The 14,287-nt window shown below is 39.7% G+C and overlaps 1 protein-coding gene across 2 annotated transcripts in view; it reads left to right on the top strand.

Moving 5' to 3' along the window:
• FANCD2 (FA complementation group D2) overlaps nucleotides 1-14,287 on the top strand; it is a 64,325-nt gene that overhangs the window by 8,521 nt on the left and 41,517 nt on the right. For both annotated transcript variants that reach the window (XR_011964708.1, XM_072598513.1), the window contains exons 7-15: nucleotides 255-307; nucleotides 500-578; nucleotides 2,697-2,821; nucleotides 5,586-5,673; nucleotides 6,996-7,100; nucleotides 7,529-7,629; nucleotides 7,854-7,959; nucleotides 8,980-9,015; nucleotides 9,667-9,810. Coding sequence is in view for 1 of the 2 variants with exons in the window: in XM_072598513.1 (XP_072454614.1) it covers nucleotides 255-307; nucleotides 500-578; nucleotides 2,697-2,821; nucleotides 5,586-5,673; nucleotides 6,996-7,100; nucleotides 7,529-7,629; nucleotides 7,854-7,959; nucleotides 8,980-9,015; nucleotides 9,667-9,810 (837 nt within the window). In the remaining variant the exon portion in view is untranslated. The remainder of the gene's footprint in view (nucleotides 1-254; nucleotides 308-499; nucleotides 579-2,696; nucleotides 2,822-5,585; nucleotides 5,674-6,995; nucleotides 7,101-7,528; nucleotides 7,630-7,853; nucleotides 7,960-8,979; nucleotides 9,016-9,666; nucleotides 9,811-14,287) is intronic.

Raw genomic sequence — 14,287 nt, 5'->3', positions numbered from 1 at the left:
CTATTACTACTAAATCTTCATTGAGCGTCTAGCTATTGATGGTGCTTTGGTTGTCATTAGGACAAGTTACAGATTCTTGCACTTTTTGTTTTAAAGCTAGATATCTTTCTTGTAAACTGAGAGATGTAGTCTTTGATGGTTTAACATAGGCTTTCCTGATCTCATTGGGGATCATTGGTGATATTGATGACTATAGGTTTTCTCTTAATATTTTGGAGTAGGCTAACTTCTTATCTGTCTATATTTTTTAACAGCCTGCCATTATCAGAATCTTATTTGAAAAGTTGCCAGAGTTTCTTTATGACAGGTAAGTGGCAGATGTAGAGAGAGACCCAATGTGACCTGAAAAGGAGTCTCCTCAAGGAAGCTTTCTTTAAAGTAGCTCCAACTTTCCTGAAAGTCATACTTAGTAGAAAGAAAACTTCTGTATGATATTAGGATTTGCTATTCATAAAAAAAGCCTAAAATTCCTTGTGTTTCCCCTCTTCTAACATTTCAGCGTTAATAATGATGGACTTAACATGCCTCGGCTTATTATCAATCAGTTGAAATGGCTTGACAGGATTATTGATGGCAAGGTATGTTTTTTGGCCTTTTTAATTTATTTTCCAACTAGACTTAAGGATAGACTTTTAAAATTAAAATCTTTTTTCCAATTGACAAGCACTTTTTTCTCTCCCATCTTGCTTCTCTTCACTGGGGGGGAAACAAGAAAGAAGACCAAGACTCTTGTAACAAATATGCATAGTCAAATCAAACAAATTCCCATTTTGACCATGTCCAAAAACTTGGTAATTTGCCTAGCTTTTTTTCCCTTTATCAATTCCTTTTTTCCATGTAATATAGTTTGTTGAGAAATGATCGTTGAGAATGATGGTGGTGGTGAACTTTTTACAATTTATTTGAAATAATTTTTGTTAGAATATAGTAATTAGATTTTGTTACCTAAGGAATAGAAATGTGAAAAGTAATTGATTATTTTTAATTTTTGCTATAAACTTAATGAGAAAAACAATCTAATAAATATACAAAGAATTTTAAATCTTGAGCATGTAATAAAATATACATAAAAGCCAAAAAAGGGAATGACATCCTATAATTCTTTCCATATTTCCTCAGATGCATCATGTTTATCATTTTCATAGCAGGAAAATGTAGATGGTCATCTTTTTACTTGTTATATTTTCCATTATAAATAGGTAATGTTTAGGTGTTTTAATAAGGTACATAGAAGCCTACTCAACTATGATAGTGTAGTCTTTTTTATTTTATTATTTTTTACGTGTGTTTACTTATCTTTGTATAAGTTATTCCACCATTCTCCCATCCCCAACTGAATGTAAGCTCCTTGAGAACAGGGCCTATCTTGTTTTTGTCTTTGTATCTCCTGTGTCTGGTACATAGTAGGTATTTAAAGGTGTATTGAATGAATTAGAGTCCTATCCTGGGCATTGGAGTATGGCGTAGCCTTAGCCTGGAGGTTAAGTTTAGGTAAATCTGTGTAGCCCACTAGCCAAGGCTTGGATGAAATGACATAGAAGTTTGAGTTCCAGAAAATGCCTTGTGATGGGGTTTTTTAACCATTTGACAGGAACACAGCCTATGGGGGTGTTCAAATGTGATGGCAGGTTTACCTATGGTTGGGTGGAAGCGTGGCTTTAGGGTAGGAGTTGGGTAAACATTGTCATAGGCTGGTGGTCTGGGCTGTGACACTGGCCAAGGGATCCAAGACTGCTGGAGGCTTGTCTTAGAGATCTGGGACTAGTGGCGTTATTTACCAGTCATACCAGCTATGGGGGTGCTATAGCTGAGGTCGTTGGCTAGTGGAAAGGGTTTGTCCACTTGTGTAAGCCAGGCAGAGGTGTGGTCCCCAGAACTCTGAGGGTGGTGATGTCTGGTAACCCAGTTCTATAAATGGGATGCCCAAGATATTTAGGTCCAATGGAGGGGCTGCCTTTGATTGTGGAATCCAGTAAAACGCCAATCCAGTATTCAGATATACTGAAAGTATATCTTACTGGGCCATGGATGATAGGGATGTGGGATAGAAGCAATATCTCGGTGGTTAGGTCCTTCTGGAGATTCTAGCTTGGTGGTCTAGGAGAAAGGGAAGGATGGCTTGAAGGTCAGGCAAAAATGGAAAAGTCAGGGCGAGAAATACATACTTTGGGATAAAACAGTTACTATATATGAGAGCCAGTGATGGGCAAAGGAGCATCTAGGTGCTGTGTGCTACAAAATGAATAAGATATTATTCCTGGAGAATCTTACATAGAGTTAAGACAGAGAGAAATAACTATAATACAAGTATAAGTACCGTCTCACAAAGCTGAGTGTGAAAAGTGCCCACACAAGGGTTAAACAAAGGAGGTTCGGAGATTTCCGAAGATGGAGAAAACGCTTCCAGCTAAGGGGATGGAGGAAGGGTTCAAGGGTTCATAGAGGAGGCGACCTTGGAGTCATTTCATTTTCCCAACCATCTCACTTGCTGTCTCTTCCCCCTACAACCTTTAAGTTCAGGTAGAGCTTTACCCAAAGCTTTGCCTGGTTATACCTGGGAACAGACTGTGGGGTTAAGTCTGCATAATGAGGAGCAGAATATCAGTGTTATGCCTTGTCTCACAGATGGGAGTGGAAGGCCTTTCTCTGTTAGCTTTTCTCATAATTTGCTGGTTTGGTTTTTTTAAACCTTCTAGGACCTTACAACCAAGATTATGCAGCTGATCAGTATTGCACCTGTGCCTCTGCAACATGACCTCATAACCGGTTTGCCTGAGATAATTGGAGATTCTCAACATGGTGATGTGGCTGGAGAGCTGAGGTACCAAAATACGATTAGAGAATGCCTTCAGTAGGCTCTTGTTCTAGGGGGTTTTTGGCTTAAAAGAGAGGATCAAACTTCTTTTATTAAGATGTTGCTGGCCCACCATCAGGACTAAGAATGTGTTTTGGCTTATTTTCCCAGTGACATGCATAGACCTAAAGCTGTCAGGGGCCTCAGAGGCCATTGAATCCAAACCTGTAGTTGGACTGATGTGGAAATTGAGGTCCCAGGCAGGTGAAGTGACCTGCCCAAAGCCATATGAATAGCATGAAGCAGAGGTGAGATCAGAGGCCTGGTCTTCTCCCTTCAGAGTCATTGCTTTTGTGAGCGCCCCCATTTGGCGTTAGGGCCTAGCCAGTGGCAGATCAGACCAAAGGGCTTGGCCTCATTAATGTGTCCTCCAAACATATCAGTCAGCTTTTTAAAAAGTCATGTTGGACTCACGATGAAGGAAAAGCATACTCAAGTGACTGTGTCACTCAGGTGACAATTCTTAACCTAAAGGGTCTGATTCCTTCTTCCAGCTGCAATCAGTAGGGTTTTACTTATTTACGTTGTTTCTATTGCCTTCAATTTGTGGTTAAAGAATTCCATACTCACAGACTGAGTGACAGTGTTGACAGACTCAGGACAGATGGAGACAGGTGGACAGCAGCACACTGCTGCAGAGTTTGATGTGGAGGAAAAAGGCACTTGGATGTCATTTCTGCTGATGGGGTATTGTTTTGATGGAAAAGTAGTTGTGTCCAAATCTAGACGTATTTGCTAAGAGTCTGTATTATCATACATCCCATTGCCTTACATGAATCTGAGTTTTCCACCGTTGAGGAGTATTCTTTGTGATACTGCTCCCCATCCCAGGCTAGGCTCAGATCCTCTGTTTGTGGAGGCTGCTAGAGTCTCTAGGGTTCCCCAACCCTTGGGACCCCACAGCTCCTTAGGACCATTTCTGTGTTCTTTTAGAAAACAAGAAGTCTTCAGCAGGCTTGGAGGTTCATGGGAAGTCTGAAATGTACTACTCCTGCATTTGTACCCCCTGGAGAAGGGCAGGGCTGGGGTATGGGCAATGTGAGAAGAGGAAGCTTTGCAGCAGCCCCCACCATAGTACAGGTCTTGTGCCAGCTCTCCAGAGGGAAAACATCACTACTTTAGAGGAAATGGAACCTGGAGCCCAGCAGGCCTTGTCCACTGACCTGATCTGATTCTTCATTTGAAACCATTGCTTTGAATACTGTGGACAAAAAGGAAAATGTCTGTGTTCTTTCATCCGCAGTGTTTATATCCCTTGTGCAAAGTCTTCAATATTCTTTGTGGAGTTATTCTTTAAAAAAGGAGAAAATGTGTGCCTTGCCCTCAAAGAAATTACCAGCTAATGGAGAAATACTATACATATAGTGTTCTGCACAGAGAAGTGGCAGAAACAGAGAGATATGTGCAGGTAGCTGGAAAACTGAATTTTGAGATATAAATAAGAAATTATTAAAGAGCTAGGTAGGACTAGACTTCATGGGCCACATAAAACTGTTACATTTTTCATAAACTGGACTTAAGATTTCATTGGTATAGGGAATTTCTGATGGGGAAGTTCTCTTTTCTAATGCAGATTGGTACCTGTTCTTCGATTTAGAGAGCTGTCAGGATACTGAGGGAGTTGGCCAGGGTCACACAGCCAGGATGGGTCAGATGCAGGTATCTTAGACATTAACTCATTCTGACAAGACCTTAGGACTGTCCAGACTGCATGACCTGGTTATTAATGACTCATCACCATTACTTAGAGACCCACAATGCAGATAAGCCAAGTGCATTAATGTTCTGTTTTTGATGAATCCTATATAAACTAGCTGTTGAGAGAGCCAGGGTGGTATGAGGAGACTCCTCTTTTCACATCCTCCCTCTGACATGTACTGGCTGTGTGACCCTGGGCAAGTCACTAAACACCACACTGCTCTAGGCCACTCTCTGAGACTTCTAAGTTTCAGAGAAGGTGCCAGTCAGGTCTATTTCACATTGCCGTATAAATCAGTATCAAGGAAGTGTGCTTGTTGGACCTGATGAGTTTTTGTATTCACATGTGGACAATTGCCATTATCAGCTTGTATACACGTATCCCTTTGGGCAGAGACTTGGAGAGCTGTACCTGTTAATGTATCCCCTGACTAGAGGTTTGTTGGTATTTGGTAAAGGAGGTTTAGTTTGTGTGTTAAAAAAAAAAACCCATCTCTTCTTGTTAATCGAATCTCTCCAAATCTTAAGCTTGCATAAGAGACCAGGGTTTACATGATCTAAAATAAAGAGATTGCAAGTGATTGTTCCTTACTGTGACAGTTCTATTTACACACCATTGCCTCTCCAGACTTTTTTTTTTTTTTTTGAGGAAAGCATGTGGATTGATGGAAGGGGAGGACATTTTCCATATGCTTTAAAAGTAAGATTTTGCTTTGCCAGTTTGTGCTTGGTAAGAGCAGAGGGGATGTTGTGGCATTGGTTCCCTCTTTTTTCTTGAAAAGGACTCAGCATCTCATCCACCAGAATATTTCTCACATTGTTCCAGAGTGGGGTTTTTGTAGTCATCTTGCGTACTTATGTGGCTTACTAATTCAACCCTTTGAAAAAGAAAAAAGATGCTTTTACCATAGTCCACCATGACAATGAACCTGAATGTGATCTGAGCCCACATTCTAAAGAGAGGGAGATCTTACTAAATTTTCATTCACTTATTTCTCTGTTAATTTCTTATGTAATTTTTACTCACACACAGTGACCTTCTGGTGAGGAATACGACACTGACAGTCCCAATTCTGGATGTACTTTCTAGCCTGCGCCTTGACCCGAAGCTTCTGTCTAAGGTAGGGAAGGAGGGATCAAGAGCCAGCTGTCTGCAAGTTTTTCAAGGAAGAAATGTTTTTCTTTTTAACTTTTATTTTTCTTGAGTTTTTTTCTTATCTATGTTTTCTTTTTTATTATTATTATCATTAATTTATTTGTTTTCAGTTTTCTACAATCACTTCCATAAGTCTTAGATTTTCTCCCCCTCCCTGAGACATCATGCAATCTTGTATGGGTTCTACACATACATTCTTATTAAACACATTATCACATTAGTCATGTTGCGTAGAAAAATTAAAATGAATGGGAGAAACCATGAGAAAAACCAAACCAAAACATAACACAAGAGAAAATAGTCTGCTTCATTCTGTAATCCAATTCCATAGTTCTTTCTCTGGATGTGGAAGGCATTTTGCCTCAAGAGTCCATTGGGAACGTTTTAAGTCCTTGAATTGCTGTGAAGGGCTAATTCTACCAGAAAAATTCCTTACACTGTGGTTGTTACTGTGTACAATGTTTTCCTGCTTTTGCTCCTTTCACTCAGCATCAGTTATCAATAAGTCCTTTCAGTCCTCTCTGAAGTCTTCTTGTTCATCATTTCTTATAGCACAATGGTATTCCATTACATTCATGTACTACAACTTGTTCAGCCGTTCCCCAGTTGATGGGCATCCCCTCAAGTTCCAGTTCTTGGCCACCACAAAGAGAGCTGCTGTAAATATTTTTGTACATGAGGCACCCTTTACCATTTTTATGATCTCTTTAGAAGCGATATTTCAGTGTCAAAGGGTATGAACATTTTTGTAGCCTTTTGAGCTTAGGAACAAATGCTTTTTAAGAGAGTCACTGTAGTGAAAATTGTATTTTGAAAGTACATTACCTTGTTACTCTTCTTTTAGGACAGATGAGGCAAATAGAAACTTGATTGTTTTAGAGATGGACTGTAAATTAAGCTATAGTAGACCAATGGTCTGCTTTGTTAGATACTCAGATTAGGGCAGAGAAGATGGGTTTTGTTGTTGTAGTAGATTCTAAATGCCTGAACTTTATGTAATACTGTACATAGAAAGAATGAATTCCCATGCATTTCCCACCTCCCCTTCTGACTATGGAAAATTCAGGCTTCAAAATCTGAGAAGATAATAATAGCATTATATGTATTATGTGTCTTTAGTAATTATCTTTTTAGCATTCAGTTTCTTTGAGATTTCAATTAAGAGTCAGGTGTTTTCCTCCCCACTTTACATGTGGGAAGAGCAAGGCACTAAGAAATTTTTTTCACCGTTTCACAGGTCTGAGTGTTGAATTTAAGAGACTAAAGCAGTCTTATTTTCCATTTTAGGTGCGCCATTTAGTGATGGCGAAACTGTCAGCTGTGACACTGGACAATTTACCTGTGATAATCAAGTTCATTCTTCATGCGGTCACAGTCACAGATGCATTAGAGGTACTTTGGTATTATTTATTCATCAGCTACCTAGAATGGTGCTAAACACTGTGTCGTATATAGATTTGGGTTCAGTCTTGAGGGAGTTTTTATTATGAAATGGAAGAGAAACAGAAAACCATAAAGTAGTTTTTACTCATACTCAAAGAACCAGAATAAAACCTGCTTATCTTTCCATGAATTTGTTGTCCTCCCATTCCCTGTCACCCCCCCCCCCCCATCTCCAGTCTAATTAGTCAGTCAAGGTCTTATAGAATGTCAAACACAGCATTTTCAAGGCTATAGCACCTCATTATTATCAATCTTTTATATTTAAAAAAGTTGGTATCGCTTTTAAAATTTAAAAGAAAGTCAGTTATCATTTTGGTGGTTTGAGCTTATCTGTTGGAAATGATTAGAACACACCAGGAATCCTTTGCTTTCTGCAGGTGATTTCTGAGCTTCGGAAAAAGTTGGATCTAGAATACTGTATTTTGCCACCTCAGATGCAAACTTCCCAAAGCAAGTTGAAAAACAAAGGTCATGTGAGGTATAGTAGTCCTTGACACCGCTTTCTCCTGGTCTCTTGGTTTTCTGCCCAAGCAACAAAGCTTCCCTTTTGGCCATCAGAAAAGTCACTGTCCTGAGTGGTGTTTGGAAGGCAAAGCACTTAGCCAGCAAGTCTCTGGAAAGCAGCCTGGCCACAGCTTGGTAGAGAGTAACACTTCTGGTTCATGGACATAGATAGACATGGTTTTATTTCTCTGCTTATAGTTCTGGAAATCAAGAAAACAGCAATCAGGACTGTGTTTCTCTCCTCTTTGATGTGATCAAGTCAGCTGTTCGATATGAGAGAGCCATTTCAGAAGCATGGATTAAGGTACTTGCCCACTCCTCCAACTAGACCTTTGTGGTTGGTTAGTTTAGTTGTTTAGGCCATGTTACTACAGAGACCACTAGGATCATGGGTTGGATCCTCATCAAGGCAAGTGAGCCTTTTGGGTTTTGCAACCACTTTCCCTGCTCACTTTAGCTTTTTTTCAGTTAAGTGATGCCTGATGCAAGGATGCATGGGAAAGATCCAGACAAATTGATCCCTCTGTTTATGTGAAGGCTAGTGATTATATTAATTTAGAAGGAAATGTACCAGAGAAACTAACTTCTTTTTAACCATCATATTTAAGTGTCTTTCTGCCTTCCAGAGATTTCTGTAGGCCACATGTAGACTGGAAATTGAAAATAAGATGAATAAAGTGTAATCGGAAAATGGCACTAACTTTATAAGTATTGTGAAAGAAGTGGTAGCTTTCTTTAGTCCTAAGAAAGAAGTATTACAGAAAGAAATACAACTTAAAGATTTAATGACTGGGTGGACAGTTAACTTCCTTTGGTTGCAAAAGTGAGTCAGGAAGAAAAGTTATTTTCTGTGCATTGAGTTTCATTTTATCATCAGTAGATACTTTTTGTGTACCTACTGGATGCTGGGAGCTGTGTTAGACTCTAAGCATACACAAAAGTGTAAAACCTTTTTCCTGCCCTAAGAAGACTTGAAATAGCTCACTGGAGAGATGACTTACATTGGTAGAACTCCTTAGGATGTACTGTGAGGTAAATTGTATATTATTATCACCTTTATATGAGTGTGGCAACAGGCTTAGTGATTTACCTAGAGTCCCTCCACTAAGAAGGGTCAGACCCTTGACTTGTACTTGGGGCTCCTAGTTGTGGTCCAGCACCCTTTACAATCTAGTTGAGGAGAGAGGACCTGTGCTTAGAGAAGTAAATAACAATTCAAGGTGCCATCTAAACATGTCAGCTCTGATTATGAGGGAATGCTGAAATAAAATAAAATGCTACATTCTACTTCTAAAATGCTCTTTTGTTTCTATTCTCTCTCTAGGCAATTGAAAACATTGATTCTGTGTCTGACCACAAGGTGACCTTTATGTACCATAATTCCCTAATCATGTACACTTGGGGTTTGAGCCTTTCTTAGAAACATGGTCATTCTTTGAGGCTTGTGTTCGCTCTGGAGTGACTCTAGGTACCTTTATTGGTGATGTCAGATCATCCGGTAGTGGAACCTCTCAGATAGTATGCCCCTGTTCTTTTGTTCATTGTAATTATAATGGACCTTGACTGACCAAAAAGGAAAACTTGTAAATTCTAAATGAATCTTCCTAATGCACTCCAAGACCTGGTCTTCACTGGTAAGAAAGCACGAAATGGAGAAACTGCCTATTTAACTGACATCTCTCTAAGCTTTATTCTCACACATTGCCCATCCCCATACTCTCCATTCTTTTATTTCACTAATAATGAACATCTCACAAGGCAGGACTAAAATTTCCTTCCACTGTCAGACAGCTAATTGAACTGAACCCAATCCTGCTCTGGTTTTGGAAAATCTGGCTCTTTCCAAAGAACCAGAACTCCATTCTGCCTCTCGCTACTTGTGGGATCATTTTGTCTCCTCTGCTGACTCCTCAAGGTGTCCCCCAAGTGGCTCTTTGGGCTTGCTTCGAGCTTAACTGTTTGGTTGGCCTTTTGCACTTGGCTCATCTCACTGTCATTTTCCTTGTGGAAGGTGCTTGACCTGCTGATGCTTCTGATCATCTATAGTGTAAACACTCAGAGCAAGAAGTGCATTGAGAGGGTACTGAGAAACAAGGTCCAGTCAGGATATATCTCCGAGCAGCTGCTTCAGAGCACATTCTCCACGTACATATTGGTAAGTTTCAAAGACCTTGGAGGTTGGACTTTGGAGGTCATACTGGTAATAGTGAGAGGTGCATCCTATCAATCCAGCCGCAGCTCAGACACTTAGAGCAATATCTAGTGCATGATCCTTTATCTCTTCTTTTCCCAGCCGAACTCCTAGAAAAAGTTGCTTGCACTTACTACTTCTGCTTCCTCTCATCCCACTCACATTTCAGTTACTTACAGTCTGCCTTCTGATCCCACCAGTAAATTGAAATCATCCTCCCCCCATAAGGATCTTTATCTGCTTAATCTGCCCTTGTTCTGGCTTTGTTTTGTTTGACATCCTCAAAGCTTTGTCCTGTGGACCACCCCTTTCTTTCCTAGAAACTCTTGTCTCCTTTGGCTTATGTCACACCATTCTCCTTGGTTCTCTTCCTACTTGTTGGACAACTTTATCTCTTTTGCTGGATCATTATTCTTGTACGCTAAAAGTGGAAGTGTCCCTCAAGGCTTTGTCCTGAATCCTCTTCCATTTTACTCTATTCTTGTAGTAATCTTGTCAACTCCTTGGGTTCATTATCTCTGTCTGTAGATATCTATGTATCTAGTCTCAATCTTTCTCCTGAACGCTAATTTACTTGTCCCTAACTATCTACTAGACATTTCTACCAGTAAGTCTGTTATAGAGAAGTCAGGCTGAGTGTGTCTGAGATAAAAGGATATTTCTCTCCCTAATCTATCCCTCTAAGCTTGTCTGTTTCTTTTAAAAAAAAAAAAATTAATTAATGTTTAGTTTTCAGCATTCACTTCCATAAGATTTTGAGCTCTAAATTTTCTCTCCTTGCCCCAAGATGGCATGCAATCTGATATTGGCTAAACACATACATTCATATTAAGCATCTTTTCACATTAGTCATGTTGTAAAGAAGAATTAGAACCAAAGAGAGAAGAAACAACAACAAAAAAGAGAGCAAATAGTATGCTTCGATCTGCATTCAGACTCCATAGTTCTTTCTCTGGATGTGGATAGCATTTTCTACCATGAGTGTTTTGGAATTGTGTTTTTTTAAAAATGTATTTATTTTCAGTTTTCAGCATTCCCTTTCACAAATTTTTGAATTTCAAATATTTTCCCCATCTCCCTCCTTCCCCCACCCCAGGACAGCGTGTATTCTGATTACCCTTTCCTCCCATCTGCCTTCCCTTCAATCGCCCCAGCCCCCATCCCCTTCCCTTCTATTGTCCTTTAGGGCAAGATAGATTTCTTTACCCCATTGCCTAAATATCTTATTTCCTAGTTGCATGTAAGAACAATTTTTAACATTCATTTTTAAAGCTTTGAGCTCCACATTCTCTCCCTTTACCCCTCCCCATCCACCTTCATTGAGAAGGCAAATAATTTCATATAGGTTATACATGTATGGTCATGCAAAACATTTCCATAACAGTCTTGTTGTAATAGACTCTATCTTGTCCCACCCTCTATTTATTCTATTCTTTCCTTTGACCTGTCCCTCTACCAAAGTGTTTGCTTCCAATTACCACTTCCTCCAATCTGCCATCCTTTGCATTATTCCTTCTCTCTTATACCCTTCCTCCTTGCTTTCCTGTAGGGTAAGATAAACTTCCATACCCAACTGAGTATGTGTGTTATTCTATCCTGAAGCCAAATCTGATGAAAGTAAGGCTCACTTATTCCCTCTCATTTTCCCCTTCTTCTCCATTGTAAAATATCTTTCTTTGCCTCATTTATGTGAGATGATTTACTATATTATACTTCTCCCTTTCTCTTTCTCCCACTGCATTCCTCTCTACACTTAATTTTCTTTTTTAGATATCATCCCTTCACATTCAGCTCACCTGTGTCCTCTCTCTAAATATATGTGTACACACACACACATGCACACACACACACACACACACACACACACACACATATTCCTTCTAACTATCCTAACATTGAGGAAGGTCTCATGAGTTACAATTATTATCTTTCCATGTAGGAATATAAACAATTCAACTTTAATAAGTCCCTTATGTTTTCTCTTTCCTGTTTACCTTTTCATGCTTTTCTTGATTCTTGTATTTGAAAGTCAAATTTTCTATTCAGCTCAGGTTTTTTTCAACAAGAATGCTTGAAAGTCCTCTATTTCATTGAAGTTCCCTTTTTTCCCCTGAAGTTTTGTTAGGTAGGTGATTCTTGGTTTTAATCCTATCTCCTTTGACCTCTGGAATATCATATTCCAACCCTTTCAGTCCCTTAATGTAGAAGCTACTAAATCTTGTGTTCCTACAATACTTGAATTATTTCTTTCTGGCTGCTTGTAATATTTTCTTCTTGACCTGGGAATCTTGTTTAGGAGGTGATCAGTGGATTCTTTCCATTTGTATTATGCCATCTTGTTCTAGAATATCAGGGCAGTTTTCCTTGATAATTTCTTGAAAGGTGATGTCTAGACTTTCAGGTGGTCCAGTAATTTTTAAATTATCTCTCCTGAATCCATTTTCCAGGTCAGTTCTTTTTCCAATGAGATACATCACATTGTCTTCTATTTTTTCCTTCTTTTGGTTTTGTTTTATAATTTCTTAATTTCTCATAAAGCCATTAGCTTCCATTTGCTCCATTCTAGTTTTGAAGGAATTATTTACTTCAGTGAGCTTTTGTACCTCTTTTTCTATTTGGCCCATTCTACTTTTTAACACATTTTTTTCCTCATTAGCTTTTTGGACCTCTTTTGTCATTTGGTTAGTCTAATTTTAAAGCTGTTATTTTCTTCTGCATTTTTTTGGATTTCCTTTAGCAAGTTATTGACTCATTTTTCATGATTTTCTTGCATCACTCTCAGTTCTTTTCCTCTGCGTCCTCTACTTCTCTTACTTGATTTTCAAAATCTTTTTTGAGCTCTTCCATGGCCTGAAACCAATTCATATTTTTCTTGGAGACTTTGGATGAAGGAGCTTTGGCTTTGTTGTCTTCTTCTGGTTGTATGTTTTGATCCTCCTCATCACCAATGATGTAAGAAAATACCTCTTCACCGAGAAAGTGAGAATCTATAGTCTGTTTCTTTATCCCCTCTTTGCTTATTTTTCCAGCCAATTATTTGACTTTTGAGGTCTTTATTAAATGGAGGGTCCACTTTGGCTGGGGTCGGGCTGGGGCTAGGGTTAGGGCTAGTGCTAGAACTGGACCACGTTCCCCTCTCAGCCAGGGGAGAGACCTTTCCCACTGACCTTCAAAGCTGTCTTTGGTGTTTGTGGGTTGAGAAGTCTGAAAACCACAGCAGCTGCCAGTGACTCAGTCCCCTAAGGTCTGTTTCAGCTCTATCTGTGCCTATGCCAAACTGTGTTCTGCTCCCAGCTCAGTGATAGACCCTTTCTGTCTACCTTCCAGATTGTCTTGGGCTGAAAATCTGTTTCGGTCTGTCATTTTGTGGCTTCTGCTGTTCTAGAATTTGTTTAGAGTCATTTTTTACAGGTTTTTTGAGGAGTCTGGGGGGAGAGCTCTAGAGCAGGTCCCTGCTTCTACTCTGCCATCTTGACTCCACCCCCTGAATTGTCTCATATCCTTGCATTGCTAAGAGCCAAGTCTGTATCAGAGTTAATTGTTGCACATTGTGGCTATTACTGTGTAGTGTTCTCCTGGTTCTGAATCATTTCACTCACCATCAGTTCGTATAGTTCTTTCCAGGTTTTTCTGAAGTCTACCTTCTCATTTTTTCCTATAGCACAATAGTATTCCATTACATTCATATACCACAACTTGTTCAGCCAATTTCCAGTTGATGGGCATTCCTTCAGTTTCCAGTTCTTTGCCACCACAAAAAGAGCTGCTCTAAAAATTTTGTACATGTGGGTCCTTTTCCCATTTTTATGATCTCTTTGGGATACAGCCCTAGAAGTGGTATTGCTGAGTCAAAAGCTATGTACAGTTTTATGACCCTTTGGGCATAGTTTCAAATTGCTCTCCAGAATGGTTGGATCATAAACTTGTCTATTTCTGTTGATCATTTTTCCTGTGACCCAGGTTTATGACCCTGGAATCACCTTTGACTCTCCGTTCCTTCTCTCTCACCCCCATATCCAGTCAGGTGCCAAGTCAGGTTGAACCTCTCCTACCACATTTCTTGCATCTGTGCTCACCTCTTCGTTCAGTTTCGACCCTAGTTCAGCATCCCATCTTTTCTCATCTAGGTTATTGCAAGAGCCTTTTCATATGATCTCTTTGCCTCTAATCTCCTTTTCCTAATCTTCTCCAAACAGCTACCAAATTGATAATATTCTTAAAACACCTATCAGATCATGCCACGTCCCTATTCTGCCCCTGTCCAGGGAGCCTTCCCTTTCAAAAAAGAGTAAAACAAGGAAAAGAGAAGTTCAACCAAAACTAACCAGCCTCCACCTCCCACCCCTCTTTCCACATTTTGCATTCTACCCAGACTTCCTTTCATCTCCACAACTTTGTGCTGACCATCCCCCATGTTTGGAAGGCTCTGCATCCTCCCCTC

The sequence above is a fragment of the Notamacropus eugenii genome, chromosome 3 (genome assembly GCF_028372415.1).
Source record: "Notamacropus eugenii isolate mMacEug1 chromosome 3, mMacEug1.pri_v2, whole genome shotgun sequence".
NCBI classification, from domain to species: domain Eukaryota; kingdom Metazoa; phylum Chordata; class Mammalia; order Diprotodontia; family Macropodidae; genus Notamacropus; species Notamacropus eugenii.
Note: the sequence above shows the minus strand (reverse complement) of the source record. Positions and strands in the feature narration are given on the sequence as shown.